Here is a 26,704-nt window from a genome sequence, read left to right on the forward strand (position 1 = left end):
TTTTTCTGTTTTCCGGAGTATTTTTATTCTGTTTATCAATTTTATTTTTTTCTGTTTTTCAGACAAACATTATTTTTTTCAGTTTTTCAAAGTAATTAATTTTTTTGTTTTCTGGAGTAATTTATTTTCTGATCTTCAGACAATTTTTTCTGTGTTCCGGACAAATTTTTTTTCTGACAGATTTTTTTCACTTTTTCGGACAAATTTCTTTTTTCTGTTTTTCTAAGTAATTTTTTTTTTGTTGGACAGACTCATTTTGCTTTACTGTTAATCAGACAAAATTTCTTTTTTCTGTTTTTCGAAGTAATTTTTTTCTGTTTTCCAGACAATTTTTTTCTGACAGATTTTTTTTCACTTTTTTGGACAAATTTCTTTTTTCTGTTTTTCGAAGTAATTTTTTTTCTGTTTTCCGGACTAATTTTTTTTTTCTGTTTTTCAGACAAAATTTCTTCTGTTTTTCAGACAAACATTATTTTTTTCAGTTTTTCAAAGTAATTAATTTTTTTGTTTTTTGTACAAAATTGTTTCTGTTTTCTGGAGTAATTTTTTTTTCTGTTTCCGGACAAAATTTTTTTTCTGTTTTCCGGAGTATTTTTTTTCTTCTGTTTTTCGAAGTAATTTTTTTTGTTGGAATCATTATTTTTTACTGTAATCAGACACATTTTTTTTTCTGTATTTCAAAGTAATTTTTTTCTGTTCTCTGGACAATTCTTTTCTGACAGATTTTTTTTCACTTTTTCGGACAAATTTCTTTTTTTCTAAGTAATTTTTTTCTGTTTTCCGGACTAATATTTTTTCTTCTGTTTTTCAGACAAAGCTAATTTTTTTCCTGTTTTTCAGACAAATTTTTTTCTGACAATTTTTTTTTCACTTTTTCGGACAAATGTCTTTTTTCTGTTTTTCGAAGTAATTTTTTTTTTTGGACAGACTCATTTTGTTTTACTGTTTTTCAGACAAAATTTCTTCTGTTTTTCAGACAAACATTTTTTTCAGTTTTTCAAAGTAATTAATTTTTTTGTTTTTTGTACAAAATTGTTTCTGTTTTCTGGAGTAATTTTTTTTTTCTGTGTTCCGGACAAATTTTTTTCTGGCAGATTTTTTTTTCACTTTTTCGGACAAATTTCTTTTTTCTGTTTTTCTAAGTAATTTTTTATTTTCTGTTTTCCAGAGTATTTTTTTTACTGTTAATCGGACAATTATTTTTTCAGTTTTCCGGACAAATTTATTTTTTCTGTTTTTCGAAGTAATTTTTTTTTTTGGAATCATTATTTTTACTGTAATCAGACACATTTCTTTTTTCTGTATTTCAAAGTAATTTTTTTCTGTTCTCTGGACAATTCTTTTCTGACAGATTTTTTTTCACTTTTTCGGACAAATTTCTTTTTTCTGTTTTTCGAAGTAATTTTTTATTTTCTGTTTTTCAAAGTAATTAATTTTTTGTTTTTTTGTACAAAATTGTTTCTGTTTTCTGGAGTAATTTTTTTTTCTGTTTTCCGGAGTATTTTTTTTCTGTTTATCAATTTTATTTTTTTCTGCTTTTCAGACAAACATTTTTTTTTTTCAGTTTTTCGAAGTAATCAATTTTTTCCTGTTTTCTGGAGTAATTTATTTTCTGATCTTCAGACAATTTTTTCTGTGTTCCGGACAAATTTTTTTCTGGCAGATTTTTTTTCACTTTTTCGGACAAATTTCTTTTTTCTGTTTTTCGAAGTAATTTTTTTTTGTGGACAGACTCCTTTTGTTTTACTGTTAATCAGACTAATTTTTTTTTCCTGCTCACACAAACATTTTTCTGACAGATTTTTTTTCACTTTTTTTTCAGACAAAATTAATTTTTTTCCTGTTTTTCAGACTAATTTTTTTCTGACAATTTTTTTTCAGTCTTTCGGACAAATTTCTTTTCAGTTTTTCTGGATAATTTTCTGTTTTCCAGAGTATTTTATTCTGTTTATCAATTTTAGTTTTCCTGTTTTTCAGACAAACATTATTTTTTTCAGTTTTTCAAAGTAATTATTTTTTTTGTTTTCTGGAGTAATTTATTTTCTGTTCTTCAGACAAATGTTTTCAGACAAATTTTTTCTGTGTTCCGGACAAAATTTTTTTCTGACAGATTTTTTTCACTTTTTCGGACAAATTTCTTTTTTCTGTTTTTCTAAGTAATTTTTTTTCTGTTTTCCAGACTAATTTTTTTTCTTCTGTTTTTCAGACAAAGCTAATTTTTTTCCTGTTTTTCAGACAAATTTTTTTCTGACAATTTTTTTTTCACTTTTTCGGACAAATTTCTTTTTTCTGTTTTTCGAAGTAATTTTTTTTCTGTTTTCCGGACTAATTTTTTTTTTCTGTTTTTCAGACAAAATTTCTTCTGTTTTTCAGACAAACATTATTTTTTTCAGTTTTTCAAAGTAATAAATTTTTTTGTTTTTTGTACAAAATTGTTTCTGTTTTCTGGAGTAATTTTTTTTTTCTGTTTCCGGACAAATTTTTTTTTCTGTTTTCCGGAGTATTTTTTTTCTGTTTATCAATTTTATTTTTTTCTGCTTTTCAGACAAACATTATTTTTTTCAGTTTTTCAAAGTAATTAATTTTTTTGTTTTCTGGAGTAATTTATTTTCTGATCTTCAGACAATTTTTTCTGTGTTCCGGACAAATTTTTTTCTGGCAGATTTTTTTTCACTTTTTCGGACAAATTTCTTTTTTCTGTTTTTCTAAGTAATTTTTTATTTTCTGTTTTCCAGAGTATTTTTTTTACTGTTAATCGGACAATTATTTTTTCAGTTTTCCGGACAAATTTATTTTTTCTGTTTTTCGAAGTAATTTTTTTTTTTGGAATCATTTTTACTGTAATCAGACACATTTTTTTTTCTGTATTTCAAAGTAATTTTTTTCTGTTCTCTGGACAATTCTTTTCTGACAGATTTGTTTTCACTTTTTCAGACAAATTTCTTTTTTCTGTTTTTCTAAGTAATTTTTTTTTCTGTTTTCCGGATTAATTTTTTTTCTTCTGTTTTTCAGACAAAGCTAATTTTTTTTCTGTTTTTCAGACAAATTTTTTTCGGACAATTTTTTTTTCACTTTTTCGGACAAATGTCTTTTTTCTGTTTTTCGAAGTAATTTTTTTTTTTGGACAGACTCATTTTGTTTTACTGTTAATCAGACTAAATTTCTTTTTTCTGTTTTTCGAAGTAATTTTTTTTTTTTGGAATCATTATTTTTACTGTAATCAGACACATTTTTTTTTCTGTATTTCAAAGTAATTTTTTTCTGTTCTCCGGACAATTCTTTTCTGACAGATTTTTTTTCACTTTTTCGGACAAATTTCTTTTTTCTGTTTTTCGAAGTAATTTTTTATTTTCTGTTTTTCAGACAAAATTTCTTCTGTTTTTCAGACAAACAATTTTTTTCAGTTTTTCAAAGTAATTAATTTTTTTGTTTTTTGTACAAAATTGTTTCTGTTTTCTGGAGTAATTTTTTTTTCTGTTTTCCGGAGTATTTTTTTTCTGTTTGTCAATTTTATTTTTTTCTGCTTTTCAGACAAACATAATTTTTTCCTGTTTTCTGGAGTAATTTATTTTCTGATCTTCAGACAATTTTTTCTGTGTTCCGGACAAATTTTTTTCTGGCAGATTTTTTTTCACTTTTTCGGACAAATTTCTTTTTTCTGTTTTTCGAAGTAATTTTTTTTTGTGGACAGACTCATTTTGTTTTACTGTTAATCAGACTAATTTTTTTTTCCTGCTCATACAAACATTTTTCTGACAGATTTTTTTTCACTTTTTTTTCTTCTGTTTTTCAGACAAAATTAATTTTTTTCCTGTTTTTCTTCCTGTTTTTCTGACAATTTTTTTTTCAGTCTTTCGGACAAATTTCTTTTCAGTTTTTCTGGATAATTTTCTGTTTTCCAGAGTATTTTATTCTGTTTATCAATTTTAGTTTTCCTGTTTTTCAGACAAACATTATTTTTTTCAGTTTTTCGAAGTAATTAATTTTTTTCTGTTTTCTGGAGTAATTTATTTTCTGTTCAGACAAATTTATTTCAGACAAATTTTTTCAATTTTTCAGAAAAAAAAATTTCTGACAATTTTTTTTTCAGTTTTTCTGACAAATTTCTATTTTCTGGAGTAATTTTGTCTGTTAATCAATTTTAGTTTTTTCTGTTTTTCGAAGTAATTTTTTCTTTTTTAGGAATCTTTTTTTTTTACTGTAATCAGACACATTTTTTTTCTGTTTTTCAGACACATTTTTTTTCGAGTTTTTTCAGACAACACTTTCCTTTTTTCTGGAGTTATTTTTTTTTGTTTTCCAAACTCATTTTTTTCTGTTTTTCGAGGTAATTTTTTTTTTTTTTGGAATCATTATTTTTACTGTTATCAGACAAAAATTTTTCTGTTTTCCAGACTCATTTTGTTTTGCTGTTATTCTGACGAATTTCTTTTTGTTTTTCAGACAATTTTGTTTGTGTTTTTTTAAGTAACTTTTTTCTGTTTTCCGGACAAAAATTATTTTTTTCATGTTTTTCAGACAATTTTTTTTCCAGTTTTTCAGACAACACTGTCTTTTCTCAGTTTTTCGAAATAATTTATTTTCTTCTGTTTTTCAGAGAAAATTTTACTTTCAGTTTATCGTACGAATTTTTGTTTTTTTCTGGAGTAATTAATTTTCAGTTTTTCAGCCAATTTTTTTTCGGACAAATTTTTAACTGTTTTCCGGAGTAATATTTTTTTCTATTTTTGGGACAAATTTTTCTTCTGTTTTTCTGACAAATTTCTTTTCTTCTGTTTTTCAGACAAACATTATTTTTTTTATGTTTTTCGTACACATTTTTTTCTGGAGTAATTTATTTTCTGTTCTTCATACAAATTTGTTTCAGACAATTTTTTACGGACAAATTTTTTCTGTTTTTCAGACAAAATTTTTTACGGACACATTTCTTTACTGTTTTTCAGACAAACTAATTTTTTTCTGTTTTCAGAATAACGAACTCCCGCATGAACCTCCAACTGGCAAGTGACTCCCATGGACCTATGGTGACTCCTGCCTGCACATACATGTCCCCATCTCAGCAGATCCGAATGGGAAAGGTCCTCAGAGTCGACAAACTAATGATAATACATCGACATGACTTAAAGACAGGACAATCTTAAACCAGATCAGAGTACAACTTGATTAAACTAAATCTCTCAATAAAGGAATGAATGCGTCTATTGTTTCAAATGCTCTCTGAACTCAGAAAAAAAATGTGTCCGAAAAACAGAAGGAAAAAAAATTGTGTCCGAAAAACTGAAAAAAAAACATTCGTCCAAAAAACAAGAAAAAAAAAGAAAAACTGAATTTTTTTCAGCGGTAGAGCAGGTCGTCCAATAACCGGAAGGTTGGCAGTTCAATCCCCGCTCCCGCTCGCCACGACCGAGGTGCCCTTGAGCAAGGCACCGCCCCCCCCAACATCTGCTTCCCGGGCGCTTGGCAACAGCAGCCCACCGCTCCAGTATGTGTGTGTACATGGCATCTGTGATATGTATATCTATGTGTGTTTCTATGCGTGTTTAAACAGGTGCCAACTGGGTTAAATGCGGAGAACAATTTCATGTATGCATGTAAAAAGTGTTAACGTGACAATAAAAGTAATTCTTCTTCTCTTTAACGACCTCGGATCGTCTGAACGCTTCATTTCAGTTCTAGTTTGAGTCCAAACTGAAAACTCTCTTCGGTTCATCTCACGTCTTTGCTGTTTTACTTTTAACCTCGTGTGGAATCTTACGTCATCCGGTGGTTAAACAATGCAAATGAACTCACGGCCCTGGAATCCACGGCTGCGTACATGATGTCCATCCAGCCTTTGAACGTCGCCTGGAAGAAACAGAAAAACAAATTTACTGCTGAGAACATGTGAAGTGATGTTTGTCAGGAGGACAAGAAAGAAATGTTCAGTAACGTTCTTTTCTCATTCTTATTCTGCCGAAGGGAGAATAATGTCAATAAAGACCATGTGCAGACGTTCTCCATGGAAACGCCACGGTGTTTCCTCAATGAAAGTTCAACACGTCCTTTTAAGGACTTCCTTCCTCAGCAGGGAGGGGACATGAGATGAAGGGAAGAGAGTGAGAGAGAGAGAGACAGAAAGAGAGGGGGAGAGACAGAGAGAGAAAGAAGGAGAGAGAGATCGAGTTAGAGAGAAAGAGAGAGCAGAATAGTTTGGCGTCTGTCACTCTGATCTGAAATCAGCTTGTTGCCATGGGTTTCCACCTGTTGTTATTATGGTCTGTCGGAAGTGAGCGAGAGGGGCCACACTGTAAAAGGTGACGAGCTCCACCGGGGATTTTTTAAACGGATGTGAAAACAGAATGATCGACTCATAAAAACTGATTGATTCTATTTATCCATGAACTGATCCGTTCGTCAAAAAGAAAAAGAATAAAAATATTAAAGCAGTGACGTCACGTTTAAAACTCCAGCAGTGAAATACTGAAAATACACGACTGTATTAACAATGTTAAAAAATCAAATCTGTTAAACAAATCTTAAAATATACCAACTTCAGTCGGAGGAAACATTTCAAACATTTGGTTTCTAGATTTGTTGAATTCTAGCATTCTACTCTAACGCCTGACGAGGTGACATGTGAGTGATTCATCAGAAGTTGTAAATGATTCGATGTGTTCGAGAAGCTGATGCCGACAGATTCTAGATTCTTCTGCTCCAGAATCTGTTTTCAAGATAAAAAGAATAATTCAGAACCGACGGAGGAAACTTTCTGTCTCTCTGCATCATTTTTTGCAGCGTGGAGCTGTTTCCAGATGCTAATGGAAGGGTTGCCCCCGTCAACCATTTCCACGCCGACCAGTCTAACACAGAGCGGTGCTGAGCGACCGGTTGCCATGGTGACCGCTCTGCGATAACTCCTCTCAGCAGCTGAAGTGGGGGACGGACTTTTTTTTACTTCTTGTTTGAACGACTCTGGAAGACTGAGGTTTTTCTTCCACATCAGATCCTCCCTTCTCGTCGTCCTCCTCTCCACTCTGCATCCCTCTCTCTTGTCTTCCTCCTGTCTTTCTCTATAACCCCCCTCCATCCCTCTTTTCTCACTCTCTCCCTTTTTCTTTTACAGATCTCCATGATGTTTTCTCCACCTCCTCACCTTTCCTCCACCCGTCCCTCATCCCTCCATCTCTCTGCTGTTTGAATCTTAGTTGACTTACTCCTCTTATAGTTTTACCCCCCCCCCTCTCTCTCTCTCTCTCTGTCTCCATCTTTCCATTTCCCTCCCACTTGGCTGGAGTTGCTCTAAAAATAAAAGCCTCTCAGACGCTGATTGATTGGAGGCTCTCAGGACTCCTGTGGTGGGCGACAGAGAGCGAGAAAAGGAAAGAGAGAACACATTTGAGACAGAGGGAGAGAGAGAGAGAGAAGAGGGAGGATGGAAACGAGGGCTTGTAACGGAGGAGATCGAGGTGATGGAGAGATGGAGAGGAGGAGGCGGTAGAGGAAAGTTGCAGTGGCTGTAATTGGCTTTGTTCATGTTGTGTTTGATAACGGATGTTGGAGAGACGGAGAGTGAGGGATGGAAAGAGGTCGAAAAAATAAATGACATGAAAACAGATTGAAAGGCAGAACGGAAGGATGGAGAGAAAGAAGATTCAGCCTAAATGTAGAGGAAAGTGATGAGAGAGAGAAATGTGTTATATCTTTATTTAAAATGAACTTTATGTGAAATAAAAGGCTTAAAATGCAGTTTTAGAAATATAATTTAGGATTTTGGTGGAATCCACTGAGAACTACAACAGAGCTTCATTTCAAATGTCACAGAAAAGTTTTTTCCTTTTCAATAAATGTGCAAAAATGTGTGAAGTCGTGTGAATGAAATACTTTTCATGTATTTTTCTGGAGAAATGTATCATCGTTAAAGTAGAATCTCATCAGCTGCACAATTGTTTAAGGTTTAATTTTTTGATTCATATAAAAATTTGACTCTGTTCTGTTTCTGCTTTTGTCTTCGTACGACTTGTTTTAAACTGTTTCATAAGAACATCAGTGTAATTGAAAAATAATTAAAGAGCAGAGAGAGAAGGAGAGAGAGAGAGAGAAGAGGACAAACAGCGAGAGAGACGTTAAAGACTTAAAAGCCGAGAGGGAGGCAGAGCGAACGAGTGGAAGAGTCAAAAGTGAGAGTGATGAAGAAGAACAGGTGTGGGAGGAAAATTAAGGCGAAGACGCAAATGGACGACACGGAGGAAAAGATGAGATGAGGGGAGCGAGGGAGAGAGGGGAAGTCAAAGCTCCTTCAGTTTGTGGAGGTTTTAATTTGATATGAAGTCGTCGAGCAGCAGAAGAGTTTTCCTCCTTTTATTCACACGACGTTTGGTTCGTGTTGTGGTTTCACACGTTTACTTTCAGAGGGTTTTTACATACGTCCTCACACGAGGAGAAAATATACAAGAGTAAAGTCAGAACTCTCTCGTTGTACATGAACACAGGACGGCATTTAAAAAATGAATGAGCCAAACAAACGCAGGAAAAAGTTCAAGTATCCAGTGAAGAAGAAGAAAACTCTGACACCGAAGCGTTAACTCACCACTTGAAGCAGAGCCAGGTATCCGGCGCCCACGTTGTCGAAGTTGACCTTGACCTTGCTCCAGTAGAAGTGCGAGGTGTTGTTGAGCGCCTCGCACTCCGACTTGTTGTTGATGAAGGAGGCGTCGTAGATGTGACCGGTGCGGTTGACGCAGCGGCCGAACTTGCCGGCGAACAGGTTCACGCCCATGATGCTGAAGATGAGCCAGAAGATGAGGCAGACCAGCAGCACGTTCATGATGGAGGGAATCGCTCCGATCAGAGCGTTGACCACCACCTGGACGGACGAGAGAGGCAGGGTGACGCAAACACACAGACACACACAAACACACAACAAGCACTTAAACACACAACAAGTACTTAAATACACAACAAGTACTTAAATACACAACAAGTACTTAAATACACACTTTCCTTACATGAGGAAAAACTGGAATTTTGGCGACTGGTCAGATTTAACACAGAAGCTGTTTTCAGACATGAACTGTGGACATGTTGTGTAGACATGTTGTGTAGACATGTTGTGTAGACATGTTGTGTAGACATGTTGTGTGTACATGATTATTGCTCTTTGTATTTTATTTTATCTTAAGTTTTGTCTGTTTTACTCTCATGTATTTTTGAAGCACTTTAGAAATAAAGTTTGATTTGGACTGATATCACGAGTTTCCAGCGAGCTTTGATTGGCTGAGGTCAGTGAAGGCAGCACGATGAACTGAACATCTGTTTCTGCAGGAGGAGGAGAACCAGCTCTCGTCTTCGTGCTGGTGTTCACACACAGAGAGCGAGCGCTGATTCAGCCTCCTCGCTGTACCCACACTGCACTTCTCCTACCCAGAATCCCATGCTGAGCGAGCAGCGTGGTGCAGAGTGTGGAGCATTTGTAAATTGACACGAGAGCTAATCGTATTATCCAGACAAAGAAAGGAGGAGAGGATCACGGGAGATTGAAAGCTCTGGTGTTTATTTCCCCAGCATCTCGAGCAGGTCGTGAACTTCCTGTGAACCAGAGTCGGCGTCAGAGCTTCGTTACAAAACGCTGCTCGTCTGAATTCACTCATTTCATCAGATATGACTTTAAACATTTGAATTCAAGAATTAGGAAAACCAGCTTTTGTATTTAAAAAACTCTCAAAGGGGAAAAGGTTTGTTATTTCTCTGGTCACTGAAATATTCTTCTGGAGATTAGTTTGAGTGAGAAACTGAAGCTGTGTCCTTTCTAGATTTGTGTCCTATCACATCTGGAGGAGATGAATCCTTTGGGTTAAAGAGCAAAGCGTTCGCTCTGACTCTCTCACTAATACTGATCGATGGGTCACAGATATTAAGGGACGTTCAAATACTGATTCACAGAACGTCAGCGTTCAATAAGAAACGAACCAATCAGAGAGCAGGAAATACTGGAGAGAGAGAGAGGGAGAGAAGGTGAGTAAAAAAAGACTCTTAATTCAAACACTCCTGGGCGTAAAGATTTAGATCGAGAGTGACTCAAAGTTCATTTCTTACAAAGGTCGTTGATCCTAAAACAACCAAATTCTACTCAGTTCATCCTCGAGTCAAAATGAATGTTTGAACAGAATTTGAAGAAATCCCCTCAAATCGTTCTTGAGATATCGTGTTCACAACAACGTGACGGCCTAAAAACATAAGAACAGTAGAAGAACAGATTCCTGCCTTTTTTTCTCTGACTGATTGTGAATAGCGACGCCCAGGTGTGTTTGGTCCATTAATACTGACTCTTACCCTCATGCCTTCAAATCTGGAGAGGGCTCTGAGGGGCCGCAGGGCGCGGAGCGTCCGCAGGGACTTGATGGCTGCAAAGTCTGAATAACCCAACGTGTTGGCCACCAAACTGACCAATGAGACCTGGAGGAGCGAGAGAGGACAGGAAGAGGCGGGGAAACAGAAGAGAGAAGCAGGAACGTTAAACTAAAGACGAAGAGAGAAGGGGAGGAGACTGATCCTGGAGCGGCCAATCGTAGCTCTGGATATCTGAGGACGAAGAGACCGCGTTAGTTTAACAATCAGCTGATTCCTGAGGAAACAAGAGAAATGAAGTTAATCGAGTTTATCTTCAGAATCCAGACCAGGTTTAATCCTGTCGAACACTGAGGAGAAGAAAACCGTCGCTACTGTTCACGAGCGAGACGGAAAAACCTCGGAGCGATTTATTAAACTTTTATTTCTGGACGAGGGCGACGAGAACACTGAACATTATGTTTATTCAGATTATATATTTATTGACTCTTTTATGTGGCTAATTTTTCACCTGTAAATTCTTCTACTTTGATTTCTCATTAAAATATGAAATAATGAACAACTTGGTGATAAACTATTAAAGTTTGAGCTGCTTCATCGGTGGAGAAATGATTTTAGATGTTTTACAAACTTGTTTTATGTTGGTTTTATTGTGAAAGCCTCTAGTTTCTCTAGCGTTTAGTTTCCTGGTCCAGCCGGGTTGAGCCGGTTCTTACCCTGATACCAGCGAAGCGAGCGGCGGCCCGGAGAGGACGGAGAGCCCTCAGAGTCCTCAGCACCCGCATGGTGGTGATCTGGTCCACGGAGACGAACTGAGCCAGGTGACCCATCACTGAAATCTACAGGGCGTTACACCGTGACATCATCATCCAGGTCATTTCAGTACGTCAGAAACAAACACAACCACGGGACTGAAGATAAAACCGACAAACTGCTCGTGCGGTTCTACTCCGTGGTTCTTGAAGCTGTCGTCAGACACTCGACACAAAAACAAAAGCCTGACGTCTTTCAACACGAGAGAGAAACTGTGGAAACAACCCCTCAGCTGGTTCGGATGATGTTCTGCCCCCTAGTGGCTGAAAACTGATTCACGCAGGTTTTAGAGAAGTGTCCTTTCTGTTTCCTGTGACTCAACACGTCTCGCTCTTCAGCCCACATGTCGCATAAAAACATCACACGTGTGCGTGTGTGTGTGTGTGTGTGTGTGTGTGTGTGTGTGGGTTAAAAAGCTGCTGCTGATTGTTTGGCTTGAGGCTGTTTGGACGTTTCTCTCTCTCGCTCTCCGTCTTCCTCTTTTTCTGAGTCTCTCGCCCGTTTTTGTCCCTCCCTCTCTCGCCTTTTGATATCTCTCTCCCTCGTTCTTTTCACTTCTTCTGCTCTTGTCACTTTGGGTTTCTCTTTTCTAACAAAGACGTTGGGAGAAGAATGAATCAGTAAGAATACAGATGAGAAATGATTTTCAGTCAGGGATCTTATGAGTGTTGGACATAATGATTCACAGTCTACACAGACTGCCTCCTTCATGGGCTGTGCAGACCGTGTCCTCGCAGGGACGCAGACTGTGTCCTCGGTAGGACGCAGACCGTGTCCTCGCAGGGACGCAGACCGTGTCCTCGGTAGGACGTAGACCGTGTCCTCGCAGGGACGCGCCTGATGTCATAATTTGCAAATAATGAAATGATGTGAAAATGAAATGTTACAAATGAAGATGATGGTGAACGTGTGTGTTCACACTCCAACGACAAACGAACCAATCAACGATGGATAAATAAAACTGAGGAACTCACGTCGACGATCAGGAAGTCGAGCCAGCACCAGTAGTTGGTGAAGTATTTCTTGAAGCCGTACGCGAGCCACTTGAGCAACATCTCCAGGATGAAGATGTAGGTGAAGATCTTGTCTGAGTACTCCAGCACCACCTTCACCACCTTCCTCTGCTCGATGTAGATGTCCTCGAACGCCTGAAGGGGGAGGCAGAGAGCCGTCAGGGCGCCGCCCCTCGCTTACGAACAACGAGGTTACGAAGGATTTATTCTAACTTATTATTTTAAAGGACGAATATTCTCTCGTTTAGAATGAAAATGTAAAGTTTGTTACAGAAAATTAACTTTTTACACCTGAAGTCAATTAAAATAAAAATCAGTAGAGATGAGTTTATTTATTACTAAGAAAAGAGAGAGAATAAATAGAAGTAGAGAGAATAATTAAGATAGAGAGAATAAATGAAAAGAGAGAGAATAAATTAAGATAGAGAGAATAAAAGAAAAGAGAGAGAATAAATTAAGATAGAGAGAATAAATGAAAGTAGAGAGAATAAATGAAAAGAGAGAGAATAAATGAAAAGAGAGAGAATGAATGAAAGAAGAGAGAATAAATAGAAGTAGAGAGAATAAATTAAGATAGAGAGAATAAATGAAAGTAGAGAGAATAAATGAAAAGAGAGAGAATAAATTAAGATAGAGAGAATAAAAGAAAAGAGAGAGAATAAATGAAAGTAGAGAGAATAAATGAAAAGAGAGAGAATAAATGAAAAGAGAGAGAATGAATGAAAGTAGAGAGAATAAATAGAAGTAGAGAGAATAAATGAAAAGAGAGAGAATAAATTAAGATAGAGAGAATAAAAGAAAAGAGAGACAATAAATTAAGATAGAGAGAATAAAAGAAAAGAGAGAGATTAAATTAAGATAGAGAGAATAAATGAAAGTAGAGAGAATAAATGAAAGTAGAGAGAATAAATGAAAAGAGAGAGAATAAAAGAAAATAGAGAGATTAAATGAAAATAGAGAGAATAAATGAAAAGAGAGAGAATAAATGAAAGTAGAGAGAATAAATGAAAACAGAGAGAATAAATGAAAGGAGAGATAATAAATGAAAAGAGAGAGAATAAATGAAAAGAGAGATAATGAATGAAAAGAGAGAGAATAAAAGAAGGTAGAGAGAGAATAAAAGAAGGTAGAGAGAGAATGAATGAAAAGAGAGAGAATACATGAAAGTAGAGAGATAATAAATGAAAAGAGAGAGAATAAAAGAAAAGAGAGAGAATAAAAGAAAAGAGAGATAAGAAAAGAAAATAGAGAGAATAAAAGAAAAGAGAGATAAGAAAAGAAAAGAGAGAGAATTAAAGAAAAGAGAGAGAGTAAAAGAAAAGAGAGAAAAGAAAAGAAAAGAGAGAAAAGAAAAGAAAAGAGAGATAATAAATGAAAAGAGAGATAAGAAAAGAAAAGAGAGAGAATTAAAGAAAAGAGAGAGAGTAAAAGAAAAGAGAGAAAAGAAAAGAAAAGAGAGATAATAAAAGAAAAGAGAGATAAGAAAAGAAAAGAGAGATAAGAAAAGAAAAGAGAGAGAATTAAAGAAAAGAGAGAGAATAAAAGAAAAGAGAGAAAAGAAATGAAAAGAGAGATAAGAAATGAAAAGAGAGATAAGAAAAGAAAAGAGAGAGAATTAAAGAAAAGAGAGAGAGTAAAAGAAAAGAGAGAAAAGAAAAGAAAAGAGAGATAATAAAAGAAAAGAGAGATAAGAAAAGAAAAGAGAGAGAATTAAAGAAAAGAGAGAGAGTAAAAGAAAAGAGAGAAAAGAAAAGAAAAGAGAGATAATAAAAGAAAAGAGAGATAATAAAAGAAAAGAGAGAAAAGAAAAGAAAAGAGAGATAATAAATGAAAAGAGACAGAATAAAAGAAAAGAGAGAGAATGAAAGAAAAGAGAGAGAATAAGAGAAAAGAGAGAGAAGAAAAGAAAAGAGAGAAAAGAAAAGAAAAGAGAGAGAATAAAAGAAAAGAGAGAGAATTAAAGAAAAGAGAGAGAATGAATGAAAAGAGAGAGAATAAAAGAAAAGAGAGAGAATGAAAGAAAAGAGAGAGAACAAGAGAAAAGAGAGAGAATGAAAGAAAAGAGAGAGAATTAAAGAAAAGAGAGAGAATGAAAGAAAAGAGAGAGAATGAATGAAAAGAGAGAGAATGAAAGAAAAGAGAGAGAATAAGAGAAAAGAGAGAGAAGAAAAGAAAAGAGAGAAAAGACAAGAAAAGAGAGAGAATAAAAGAAAAGAGAGAGAATTAAAGAAAAGAGAGAGAATGAATGAAAAGAGAGAGAATAAAAGAAAAGAGAGAGAATTAAAGAAAAGAGAGGGAACAAGAGAAAAGAGAGAGAATGAAAGAAAAGAGAGAGAACAAGAGAAAAGAAAGAGAATGAAAGAAAAGAGAGAGAATGAAAGAAAAGAGAGAGAATGAAAGAAAAGAGAGATAATAAAAGAAAAGAGAGAGAGTAAAAGAAAAGAGAGAGAATGAAAGAAAAGAGAGAGTAAAAGAAAGAGAGAATAGAAGAAAGAGAGAGAGTAAAAGAAAAGAGAGAGAATGAAAGAAAAGAGAGAGAGTAAAAGAAAAGAGAGAAAAGAAAAGAAAAGAAAGAGAGAATAGAAGAAGGAGAGATAATGAAAGAAAAGAGAGAGTAAAAGAAAGAGAGAGTAAAAGAAAGAGAGAATAGAAGAAAGAGAGAGAGTAAAAGAAAAGAGAGAGAACAAGAGAAAAGAGAGAGTAAAAGAAAGAGAGAATAGAAGAAAGAGAGAGAGTAAAAGAAAGAGAGAGAACAAGAGAAAAGAGAGAGTAAAAGAAAGAGAGAATGGAAGAAGGAGTGGTTGTGTCTGACCAGCGCTCCGGAGCTGAGCAGGATCATGAAGATGATGAAGGACTCGAACCAGCTGTGCTCCACGATCTGGAAACACGTCTTCCTCATCCTCCACCAGATCTGACCGAGGCCGGAGGACGTGTCCACGTCACAGCACTGAAACCTGGACACACACACTGAGGGCGAGAGAGAGGGGGAGACACGGGGGGAAGAGAGAGAGAGAGAGACACGGGGGAAAGAGAGAGAGAGAGACACACACGGGGGAAAGAGAGAGAGAGAGAGAGACACGGGGGAAGAGAGAGACAGACACGGGGGAAAGAGAGAGAGAGAGACACACACACGGGGGAAGAGAGAGAGAGAGAGACACGGGGGAAAGAGAGAGAGAGAGAGAGAGACACGGGGGAAGAGAGAGACAGACACGGGGGAAAGAGAGAGAGAGAGAGGGGGAGACACGGGGGAAGAGAGAGAGAGAGACACGGGGGAAAGAGAGAGAGAGAGACACACACGGGGGAAAGAGAGAGAGTTTGTCAGTTGACCTTTTGAATTTAAAACTGTGTCGAGGGAGAAACGATTCAAACCTTGTTTTTTGGTGCAGATTCTAACTGATTGTGGATTTATTCTCTCTTTATTTATTCTCTCTTTATTTATTCTCTCTTTATTTATTCTCTCTTTATTTATTCTCTCTTTATTTATTCTCTCTTTATTTATTCTCTCTTGATTTATTCTCTGTAGAACGTGTTCCCCTGCAGCTCTTTGAGGATCAGCATGAACTCTGACACAGACGCCGTCGCTCCGCCGAGAACCAGAGGATCAGGTTTCCGTCCTCTCGTGTTATCGGCCCTGTGGCACTAACAACTCATCGCTGACGTTTCCAAACTCAATCTGCGTGTCGCTGAGGAACGACAGAGAGACGACGAACCGCGTCCTGACGTTGTCTCGCCACGAGGAGCGGGAACTCCAGCTGAGTGATTGGTCGAGTGAGTAATGCTGACGTGCCCTCCAGCAAGGCATGATGGGGGCTCAGGAGCCGACAGAGGAGGTGGACAGGATGTGGCCGATAAGACTTCTCAGCCAACGACAGAAGAAGGTTTGAAGAAAAGTCAGAGAAACAGGACGGATGAAAACACGGATTTGAATTTGTCACATGTTAAATTTAAACATGTTCCTCGACGCTCATCCACCGCTGACCTCTGACACAACCTTCCACCAGTTTTCTGCGGACTGGAGCGTTCAGGAGGGGAGTGTCGGCCACCGGCCCCGCCTCCAACGTGTTAAAAGTGCGAGGCGACGAGCGACGGGAAAACAGATAGCGGAGTTTGAGGTAGCTACCAGCTAACTGTAGGCTAACGTGCTGCCAGAGCCACGCAGAGAGGGAGTCGCCATCAGGTCACGTGAACTACACACGTGTGGTGATGAAACTATTTCATCAGTTGGTTCTGACCGTGTAACGAGCAGCACGTCGGTACTGAACCTCATCACGACTCTGTGGAAGATAAATCAGCGAAGAGGCTGGAGACGCTGCGCCGGTTCAGATAAAAACACAGCTTGAATGATGTTTCGGTTCCAGGTGTTTAAAAACTGCACGTGTGTTTTATCATGAAGAAGAAAGTGAATCATGTGACAGGAGAGAGCAGGAGCTGAGCTGTCGCTGCCCGTCACTCTGCTGATTGCAGCGTCCGCCTACCTCGGTAATTAAAGCTCTGATTACCCCGGCTCGCCGTTTCCATGGCTACTAATAGGCTATGCCCCGATACACTGGTCGAGTAATCCAATGAAAACAAGCCAGTGGTAATCTGACACCCAATCAGCCCACTTGGCAGAGTTATTATGAGTGTGTGTGTGTGTGTTAGGACCCCCCCCCCCCGAGCTGGAGGTCGCTTTGATAAACACTTTAGCAGCTGTAAACTTTTATTGAACGCAGCTCTAAACGCCTCATTACATCACCTGTCGGTCGAGCCTCCGCTGCGCCACATTGATCCGTTATCGAACACTACTCAGAAAACACTGCTCAATGTTCCCCTGCCAGGTGATTGTCTCTGACCCCCGCTGCCTCCGCAACACACACACACACATGCACACACACACACACACACACACACACACACACATGCACACACACACACACACACACACACACACACACACGCGCACACACACACACACACACACACACACACACACACACACACACACACACACACACACACACGCACACACAGAATTCACTCTTCATGTCTCTGTTTACTGAGTGAAGAAATTATTTTTACATTTCAGTTCTACATAAAATGCTTTTTGCAATTTTCGATGATAAAATGTCACCGTTTTTTTTGGGCGGGGGGGGGGGGGGGGGGGGGGGGTGTTTTTTTTATACTTCCTGTTTATTTTCGGCACAGGAGGGAAATTAATCAAGAAAGTGAAATCACATCGAAGAGAAAAACATGACGACGTCCCCCTGCTGCAAGAGTCACATCAGAGACAGTCAGTTACAGAGGCAGACACACACACACACACACACACACACACACACACACACACACACAAATATTCCCTCTCAATCGTGTCATGCAGCATCACAACATTAACCAATGAGTTGGCATTTAGAGAACTAATGGGGCAGCTAATCTAATGCCTGCTGTCAGCACATCACTGTGTGTGTGTGTGTGTGTGTGTGTGTGTGTGTGTGTGTGTAGTGGATTTCTATGGATTTTTATTTTTGCATGTGAGTTTATATAATTGGATTTTGTGAGTGATACACTTTATCTGTACTTGCAGGACACATGAGGGTAAATTAGTGTGTGTGTGTGTGTGTGTGTGTGTGTGTGTGTGTGTGTGTGTGTGTGTGTGTGTGTGTGTGTGTGTGTGTGTGTGTGTGTGTGTTGATGAGACAGTGAATGAATGTGGTTCTGGACAAGCTGCAGCTTTGGATTCACACCTGGAAACAAATCTGCAGCTCTTATCGTCATGACAACCACTTCACACGACAGGCCGCTCAGCGATCTGGATCTGGAAGCTCAAAGGTCAAAGGTCAGTCCCTCAGTGTCTGCATGCAGCAGTTCAGGGGCTACGGTGATTGAAGACTCTAAAGTGACGACAGGTGTGAACGGTTGTTTGTCTCTGTACGTTTTGTCCAATGTCAGCTGGGACTGGCTCCGCCCCCTGCATGACCCCCAAAGCATAAGCAGTAAAGATGGAGGGAGGGAGGGAGGGAGGGAGGGAGGGAGTCGTTAAGGTTCCAGTCTGAAACTGGACCAATACATCCTGGATTCATCTTTGTGCAGCGTCCACAGAACTTGAGCTCCTCCGATATTAATCTCCTCATTAACGCAGCAGCTCCACCAGTGAAATGTTGGAACAGTCCTTTAAATCCAGGTCAAACATATTTTTGGAGCCGTTCACAACTCGGAGTTAATTATTTCCCCTTTTGAATCCAGTCTCAATGAACCATTGTTTCCTGTGACTCTATCAGGTAAAAGCAGGAAGTGATGACCTTCATCCATCTGAAGAGTTTCTCTCGTTAGTGTGAGATTCTCTCGTTCCACCGACCTTTCGTCTCGCGTGATGAATAATTAGCGGCGGGGGAGCGTCTCCATTCAGGCCGACGCACACACTTTGTCTTACTGACAGCCAGAGGGAGCAGCAGGGAGGCACGCTGTTGTTTTGTGCTTTGTAATCACAGTGTGGCGGCACACACACACACACACACACACACACACACACACACACACACACACAATCCTTCACAGCTATAAAACAACTCTGTGGAACATAAACGCACAGAGACACAAAAACGTAAGCGAATGCACACGTGGAAATAAATCACCTGCATTAGGAGGAAAAGGTGATTTTGATTATCTGTAAAAAATCCGTTTCTAACACGAGGACGACACAACGCACCTCGCCTCAGGTCTGGAGCTACTCTCACAGCTCGATGAAGATCATCTCCTGACATGACCCCCGAGCTTCTGTACGTGAGAACGTTCAACAGCCCCGAGAAAGAACTCTGGAGAACATCTGGAGGAGTCAGAAGGAGTTTCTAACACGTGACGGACGTGAAACTGGATCAACACAAATATCTCGTTATTAGATGATATAAAAACAGGCGGAGACGTCAAGCCTAAGACTGATTCGAGATTGGTTGAGAGCATGTAGGGGCGGGACCTTGATATAATGAGTCCGTCCCTGAGTCCGTTACTGTAAAAGACAATGAAAAGATGAAAACGTTGGTACAATTTCTGGACAGTAGGAGGAAGTGAGGACACGCCACGATGTTAACGTGCGCTAGCGCGTCGTAAGATCTACGCAGACGAACACGGTGGGATTCGTCCCGAGCCTCCAGATGGTCTCTTTGTCTCCTCACATGCACCGACACACAGCTGGTGTCTGATCGCTGCTGTTAGTCATGTTTCTGGCCTCGTTCTGCAGCAGCTGGCCGAGTCGCAGGAATCCCTGCCCCCCCCCCCCCCCCCCCCCCATACACACACACACACTCTTTAACATGTGGTAACTCTGTGCTAAGTCAGCACACTGGTGGGACTGGTCCAGGGTGATGATGGGACGTCGAGCTGCAAATATGATTCTTTGCATAAAATCTGTTGACATCAGCGAGTTCGTATCAGGGAGTCGTCTCCCATCGTCCACTCTGTTTTAGACGGACGACAGGACAGCTCCCAAAAGTGAAGCCAAGTCATCTGGATGGCCCCCTGGTGGCTGACTGCAGTATAGGTCATAAACCCCTCCTCCTCCATGTTAGCAGATGGGACGTTTAATAAATAAATGTTTGTCAAAGGTCGTTCTTGTCTCACTGATGTCTCACGGTGTCTCTGATCAGTTTGGCTTCATTGGTAACTTGATGATGTAGAATCAGGAGACGCAGCAAAGCCAAATGTAAAAATCACAGACTGTGAAAATCATTTACAGCATCTTGAATAATTTCAGATCTTTTTCTCCTCCTGTCCTTTCATCACCTTTTCTTTCCTTCTCTTCCTGTGACAATCATTTTCTTTGTTTAGTTTTTCCTTCCTCCTCCTCCTCCCTCTCTCTCTTGCTCTTTTCAGTTTCATGTTTTCGTTTGATTTCTTTTGCCTTCGAGCGTTTTCTCTTCTCCTCTCTTGTCATTTTGTTTGCTCGTCATGTTTCGTGCGGCGGCGGCGGCGGAGGAGGAGGAGTTTTCTTCATGTTTCATTCGTCGCCTGTCGCTGCTCCAGCCGCTGATCTGAGTCCAGCCAGTGACAAATGTCTGTCTGCGGTGAAGGACTCTGCTGAATCAGGAGGAACCAGGCGACGTGTTGGGACAGTGGCTATGGACGCATCAATCTTCTAAATGAATCAAAGCTAATACAACATCTGCCTCTTGGCACACACTCTCGTCCACAGCACCTCTGACAGGAAACACTGTGTCACCGTGGATGGAAATTGAACCTGTGGATGTTGTAGACGATGCGACAGAATTACATGTGATACAGAATAAAATGAGGGTCAGCTTCACTGATATCGATCCTGACACGTCGCGTCTATTGCTCCAGTGTGACTGATGATTTCACCGGTTTTGTTTTGCTCGTTTCAGTTTGTGTCAAACGCTGCAGCTCACGCTCACGGGTTTTTCTGGATCCTTGTCTGAGGAGGTAAAACGGTTTCAGTTGTGACTAAATATTTGTAAAGATTCTGTTGACTGCAAAAACAATATCGATCTTAAAATGAATTAAAAACAGAATTGTACGATTCTTTCAGGGGCGGACTGGAAATATGATATTTCAAGGGCTTTTACTTTGAAATTCTACATCAGATTGTCCTGGTTTTGTCTGAGTGAGACTCCGAGGTGGTGAACTGTCGTCGTGAAGTGAAATTGTTCCGTGGAAACAAGTATTTTATCTGAGTTTAGAGGGAAAAACTTTGAAAGTGGGATAGGTTAGTGGGAAATGTCCCGGTGCTCCAGATGTGCGGTCCACCACTGCATTCTTTACTCCGGCAGAAGTACAGAAGAAGAACCTCTGCACTCAAGGTAAAACCCTGTTGATCTGCATCGATAGATACACGAGGAGGAATCGTCTTCTCTGTGTAACTGGTTGAGTCTCGATGTTGAGACGGAGCTCGATGATGCAGAATAATAAGAGCAGAGAATTCTCCTCAGTCTGATCAAATGACGTGAGGAGTAGAAAGTCCAGATATTTCTGTTGTATTGAATAAATACAAAAAACTTCTACAGTAAAAGCCCAGTAACATTTGTACTCTGTTCCCAGGTTTGTTCGGTGTCACTGACCTTCGACCCTCCCGGTGACGGCGTCTAAAATCTGTCGTCACGTCTGTGAACACGAGCAGCGCAGCCTTGACGCCAGGCAGCGACCGTTTGTCAAAGCTGAATATGTTTGTCGGAGAGAATTTCACGGCTGCTTTGACTCGAGTGAACGAGGTCGAAGGGAAACGTGAGAACTTTTAAAAGCAGGAGAACGTAAAGGTTCACGTGCAGGATGTTGTGTTACCGTGTGTCCGACCCTCACTGATTCAGGGGCTTGTTTGTTGTTCTCGCTCTTTGCAGAGGGTTTTCCAGCTGCCTGGCCTGATTCTGTCTGAGCAGACACACTACCTTTACCTCACACTACCTCTGAACTTTGAAAAGAAAGAAATGAAGGGTTGTACTTTGGTACATTTACGAGATGATTCCTTCTCCTTTGGCTGAACTCTCCTTCGGTGTCATCGTGTCACGACATGAACTTCGTCCTTCGCTCTGCGTCTTCGTCTCTGCTCCGTGAACGCGCTCGCTGCGCTGAACCGCGTCCGAGACAAATCTCTGAGCTCCGGGAGGAAAGCGGCTGAGTCAGGAAGGAAACAAGGTGTTTGCTTTTCTCCCGGGTTCGTCAGAGCAGGATCATAAATCTCATTATGAAAGTACTGGGGCAGGAGGGCGGGCGATGGGCTTGTGGTTAGTGAACGAATCATGTGACTGCAACGTCTTCAGAAACACTAACACCCCCCCCCCCCCCCCCAGGCTGAAAACTCACCGTGATAAAAGATTCACAAAACAAAATGATCGTGATCATGGTTGTTGAGTTGAACTTGATGTGAAGAGAAAAACAAACTTATACTGATCAAGATGAACGGACTCATGGGACATGAAATCAAAACCAAACACTAAATGTTATTGAGCACGGTGACTACATTACCCAGAAAGCAACTCATCATTGGCTCTGTATTTCATCATTTAAAAAGATTATATTAAGTGTTCATGTGTTGTTGTTCTGTCCTTGGATCCCAATCATTTTATTAAATTCATTTTATTAAACTTCAAACGTTCAAAGAGAAACTAACGAATTTAAAGCCTCCATTAATCTGCTGTGTCTTTATATGAGCAGAACATATGACGAAGATGATGACGAAGATGAAGAATAAACAAACATTTCCATCTCAAATTGATTTAGTGATTTAATCCATTTCTGGAAAAACTGAAGTGGCTCTGACACTTTAATCACTGACGTTCATCAGCAGGACCGATCTCATTGGCTGATGAAACACAACATCGTCTGCATAGAGGCGGAAATAAGTTCTTCAGCCATCACGTGACGTCAGAGCGTACCTCAGCTCTCTAGAAACGGGGAACTCATTGGCTGTCGTTAGCCCAATAACACTGCAGTGTCCCCCCCGACATTTCCCTGTCGGCAGCGTGAACCTGCTCGCTGCGCTGAACCGTGTCTGAGACAAATCTCCGTGCCCCGGGAGGAAAGCGGCTGAGTCAGGAAGGAAACAAGGTGTTTGCTTTTCACCTGAGTTAGTCGGAGCGAGATCATAAATCTCGTTATGAAAGTTCTGGGGCAGGGGGGTGGTGGGACGGACTCGTGGTCAGAGGAAAGCTTCTCAAACTGAAGGGTAACAGCTTCACAGCAGATAAAAGACGAAGGTTGGAGCACCAACGTTTATCACAGAGTGAATACGTGAGTGTGATATGACCTCTGTGTATTCCTGATCTCAGTACCAAGTCTGAAACACTGGCCTCAGGTCAGATCACACCTGACGAAACTCTGCGTGTTTCTTTACGGACGAAAACTATTAATAACATTCTACAATGCATTTTAAGAGAAATCTAAATCTTGTCATCGAGCAAAGCAAGTTTAAAATGTGAGTTATTTTATCTCCGTAGATTTTGGTTGAACAACAACCTTCATTTTTAAGATAATTTATAAATTGTCAGACGCCAGAAAATGTCGATTAAAAGTCAAACAAAAATCAAGTTGAGTTTAAGATTATAAACAAAGAGTAACGCTGTGAATCCTTATATGAGTTGAACACAGTTCCCCGTGTGTCCACCAGGGTCGAAACATACAGGATGTGCATTTAGCTGAATTAGCTGACGTGTGAAAACCCAACGGACACAACAAGCTGGTCCAGTCCAGCAGGTGGCAGCATAACATAAAACTTCGGCAAATAAAAAGACAGAGTGTGAAATGTAAACGAAGTAAAATGTGTCGTAACACTGTGTGTGTGTGTGTGTGTGTGTGTGTGCACGTACGATCTGGGAAGCAGTTGTCGGGGTCCATGGCTTCTTCCGCCATCTCGGAGTACTCATCCTCTTCCTCTCCCGGCTTCCTGAGGTCCACCGTGCTGCCCTCTGATAGGCTGACATCGTCTTTCTGCTGGTTGACACGGCAGGAAACAACCAATCAGAATCAAGGAGTGATCGTCAGCTCATTATTTCAAACTTGTGTGCAGATGATATTTTTCTGTTTGTAAAGAAGATTCATCCGGTTCCAGTTCGTCTGCGGATAAACACACAACGTTGTGTTATCTCACAACAGCATCGTTGAGACGTTGTGCGGTTTTACAGCTCGTGCCTGCGTTAGCGTCGGTATTTGTGAGGTCGTGGGTTTTGTTTGTGTAAAGTTGTGTTTGAGTGACGATGATGATGATGATCAGCATCATTCTGCTGCAGTCGAGGCTGAATGAGTCAGATTCAATGTTACGTAACTGACAGGAGTCCTGGCTGCGAGAACAGAGACAGACATCACCTTCCAAACCCTCCGTCTGCTCACTGCGACAGATCAGGACAGAACTAGACGTCAGGAAACCCCCCCCCCCCATCCCAGCTGACTTCAAAGGTCCCCGTTTGCAAAGCATCATGGGAGTTTAACTTTACAAAGGGACGAGGGAGATGGAGGGACACAGGACAGGTTTTCTTCTAAAGGCTGAGGAAGGAAATCTGGCAAGTTTTGTCTCGACAAAGACACAGCGGGCGGTGTGTGTGTGTGTCTGTGTGTGTCCCTGTGTGTGTGTGTGTGTGTGTGGACAGGTGAGCTAACTACCTGAGTCAACAGCTAACTCATGAATACATTCAGAATCTGGGAACAGAGAGGAGCTGCTGTGACGAATGCCAGCCTTGGACACACAGACACATAGACAGACACACACACACACACACACACACACACACACACACACACACACACACACACAGCCTTGGTCTCTGTGACAGTTGACGTCCGTAATGAGGGTTTAAATGTATTTCTATTCATAAGCTGCTTCCATCCAGCTGAGGGAAGTCAAACACACCGAGGGCCTGGAAGTTACACACACAAGTAATCTGATTACTTTCGTCAACTTTTTTCTAAATCTACCGTCGTAACTATTTCCACTCACTTGCCTCCTGAAGGATGAAAGAACGTTTTTAAGTCGCGCCCTCAAAGAACGTCTCACTCACACGTTCAGGAGGAAACAGGAGGAGTTCAGAGTCTCGGAGGACACACGGGAATCGAACCGGGAACATTCAAGTGACGACACAGGTGCTCAGCTGTACACACACCAGCTACACAACATTAGCCACAGTGTGGTTTTCCGCTCACTCGTGTAATTCCTGACCCTCAATCAGAGAGACTCCAGAATATCAGGCAACAGATTCTGACTGGAAATCGAGCTGCACATTTAAAACAAAGACTCACTGTGCATGTCACCGCCTGTGTGTGTTTTATATTATTGCACAGTTGATAGTATCAGGTCACACACACACACACACACACGTAGATTCCTTGAATCATCGTTTCTCCATCCTCCCTCTCTCGCGCTCATTTGGCTCCGTCGTGTTTTGTTTCGGCTAAACTCGGCTCACAGCTGCCATAGCGACAGCAGACACTTCATTTGTTCTCCACTAAATTGAAGCGCGTGGCGTTGTTCGTCTTCACTAAGCAGGAGGAACGGAATGTTCACTGCTAACCAGGACTTTGTCTCTGCGGGCAGACGTCTTGTGTGTTCTGCGCTTGTAACGACATATTTCATCTTTACAGGCGACTGAGAGGAACGAGCACGAAGACGACAGGAAACCTCGAGGCCGAGCCGAGCTGAACTTATTCAGACTGTTTCTCATGTTAACTCCATGTTTCAGACGCGGTTGGGACTTTTTGTTGATGTTTCGCAAACCAACTGTTTCCTTCGGTGACACAAGCCTCCGTGTGTTTGGACTGTTGGCTCGTTTTTAAAGTGTATTTGTGACGTCACTCTACAGTTCGGACGTTTTGATGTCGGGAGGGATCAAAGCAGAGCGGTGGCGTCAGCGTCCCAGCACCTGAGGCTGCAGACGGCACCTGTTGGTCTGCAGGGTCCAGACCTCTGCAGGGGGGGGGGGGGGGGGGGGGGGGCAGCTGAGGTCACAGGGCAGCAGACACAAACACACATTGTGCACATGGCAGCTGTGGACACACAACACCTGCTGTGGAAACAGTAACGTCACCAGCACACGGGTTCAGGGGTTAATGAGTAAAGATCATTTAAACTCAGGTGACCACAGGTTTGTTCTGCGAGCTCAACAAATATGTTATATATATAATAAGACATGTTTTCATTACGCAGCTTCACCGAACATCGTGCATCCTGGTTCGTCCTCGACGATAGTTTGGAGTCCGTCTAAGTTCTCATTGTTACAGGAAATATAAAATGCATTCTGGGTGTTTTTACTTTTACTCTCTGCGGTTGATGCACACACACACACACACACAAAGATATTACTAATATATTATTAATATCTACTTTTAAGACGATTTTAAAGACGGACACTTGAACGCTGTGATTACTCGGTTCACCGCTCACGTGCATATTTGGAGTTGAACCTTTAACGATCACCACTGTAGACACTGCGGTCTGACCTCTGACCTCAGCTGTTGACCGCGTCCACAACGACCAGCTGATCTGAGCTTTATGAGACTCTGAAAACCACACGAGGTGATTTATGGACGCCATTGAAGTGCAGCTCAGCTCTTTATTCATTACATAACCAAACACTGGGTCTATTAAAACTGGACGCCGGAGCCGCTCAGCAGCTTCTATTTACAGTGAAGATGAACGACAGAGAAAAGACCTGGAGGGAGGGAGAGAGGGAAACAAGGGGAGAGAGGGGGAGAGAGAAAGAGAGAGGGAGAGAGAGAGAGAGAGATATGAAACGTGATTGGATGCAGTCACATTTATTTGCTGCACTTGTGGAATGAAGGACGACAAACAAATCTGAGGTTTGGAGACAGAGTGTCGATAGTTCCAGGACGAAGTGGAACTAGAGAATAAAGTTGAGAAGTTGTGGAACAGGTGGAACACACATTATTACACATTATTCTCAATCTCAGAACTGTTTTCTTCAATATGGACTAAATGCTCCATTGTGCTGAGGTGACCGACAACCTGAGGAGGAGCTGAGGAGGAGCTGGGGTGACGCAGTTGTAATTTGAAAAAGTTTTGTACACTCAGCTCAACCTGACACACAAACACACACACACACACAGAGATGGAGCTGTACCTGCTG

General features: G+C 40.3%; 1 protein-coding gene across 4 annotated transcripts in view; it reads right to left on the reverse strand.

Moving 5' to 3' along the window:
• The window catches only part of LOC109644605 (sodium channel protein type 3 subunit alpha-like), a 106,204-nt gene that overhangs the window by 8,696 nt on the left and 70,804 nt on the right, over positions 1–26,704 (reverse strand). For 3 of the 4 annotated variants that reach the window (XM_069512144.1, XM_069512146.1, XM_069512145.1), the window contains exons 23-28: positions 23,438–23,561; positions 14,962–15,116; positions 12,111–12,284; positions 10,309–10,431; positions 8,567–8,842; positions 5,791–5,844 (exon numbers count right to left, since the gene is read on the reverse strand). In XM_069512144.1, the coding sequence (XP_069368245.1) occupies positions 5,791–5,844; positions 8,567–8,842; positions 10,309–10,431; positions 12,111–12,284; positions 14,962–15,116; positions 23,438–23,561 (906 nt within the window). The remainder of the gene's footprint in view (positions 1–5,790; positions 5,845–8,566; positions 8,843–10,308; positions 10,432–12,110; positions 12,285–14,961; positions 15,117–23,437; positions 23,562–26,704) is intronic. The other variant, XM_069512147.1, reaches the window with a different exon arrangement.

This window comes from Paralichthys olivaceus, chromosome 17 (genome assembly GCF_024713975.1).
Source record: "Paralichthys olivaceus isolate ysfri-2021 chromosome 17, ASM2471397v2, whole genome shotgun sequence".
NCBI classification, from domain to species: domain Eukaryota; kingdom Metazoa; phylum Chordata; class Actinopteri; order Pleuronectiformes; family Paralichthyidae; genus Paralichthys; species Paralichthys olivaceus.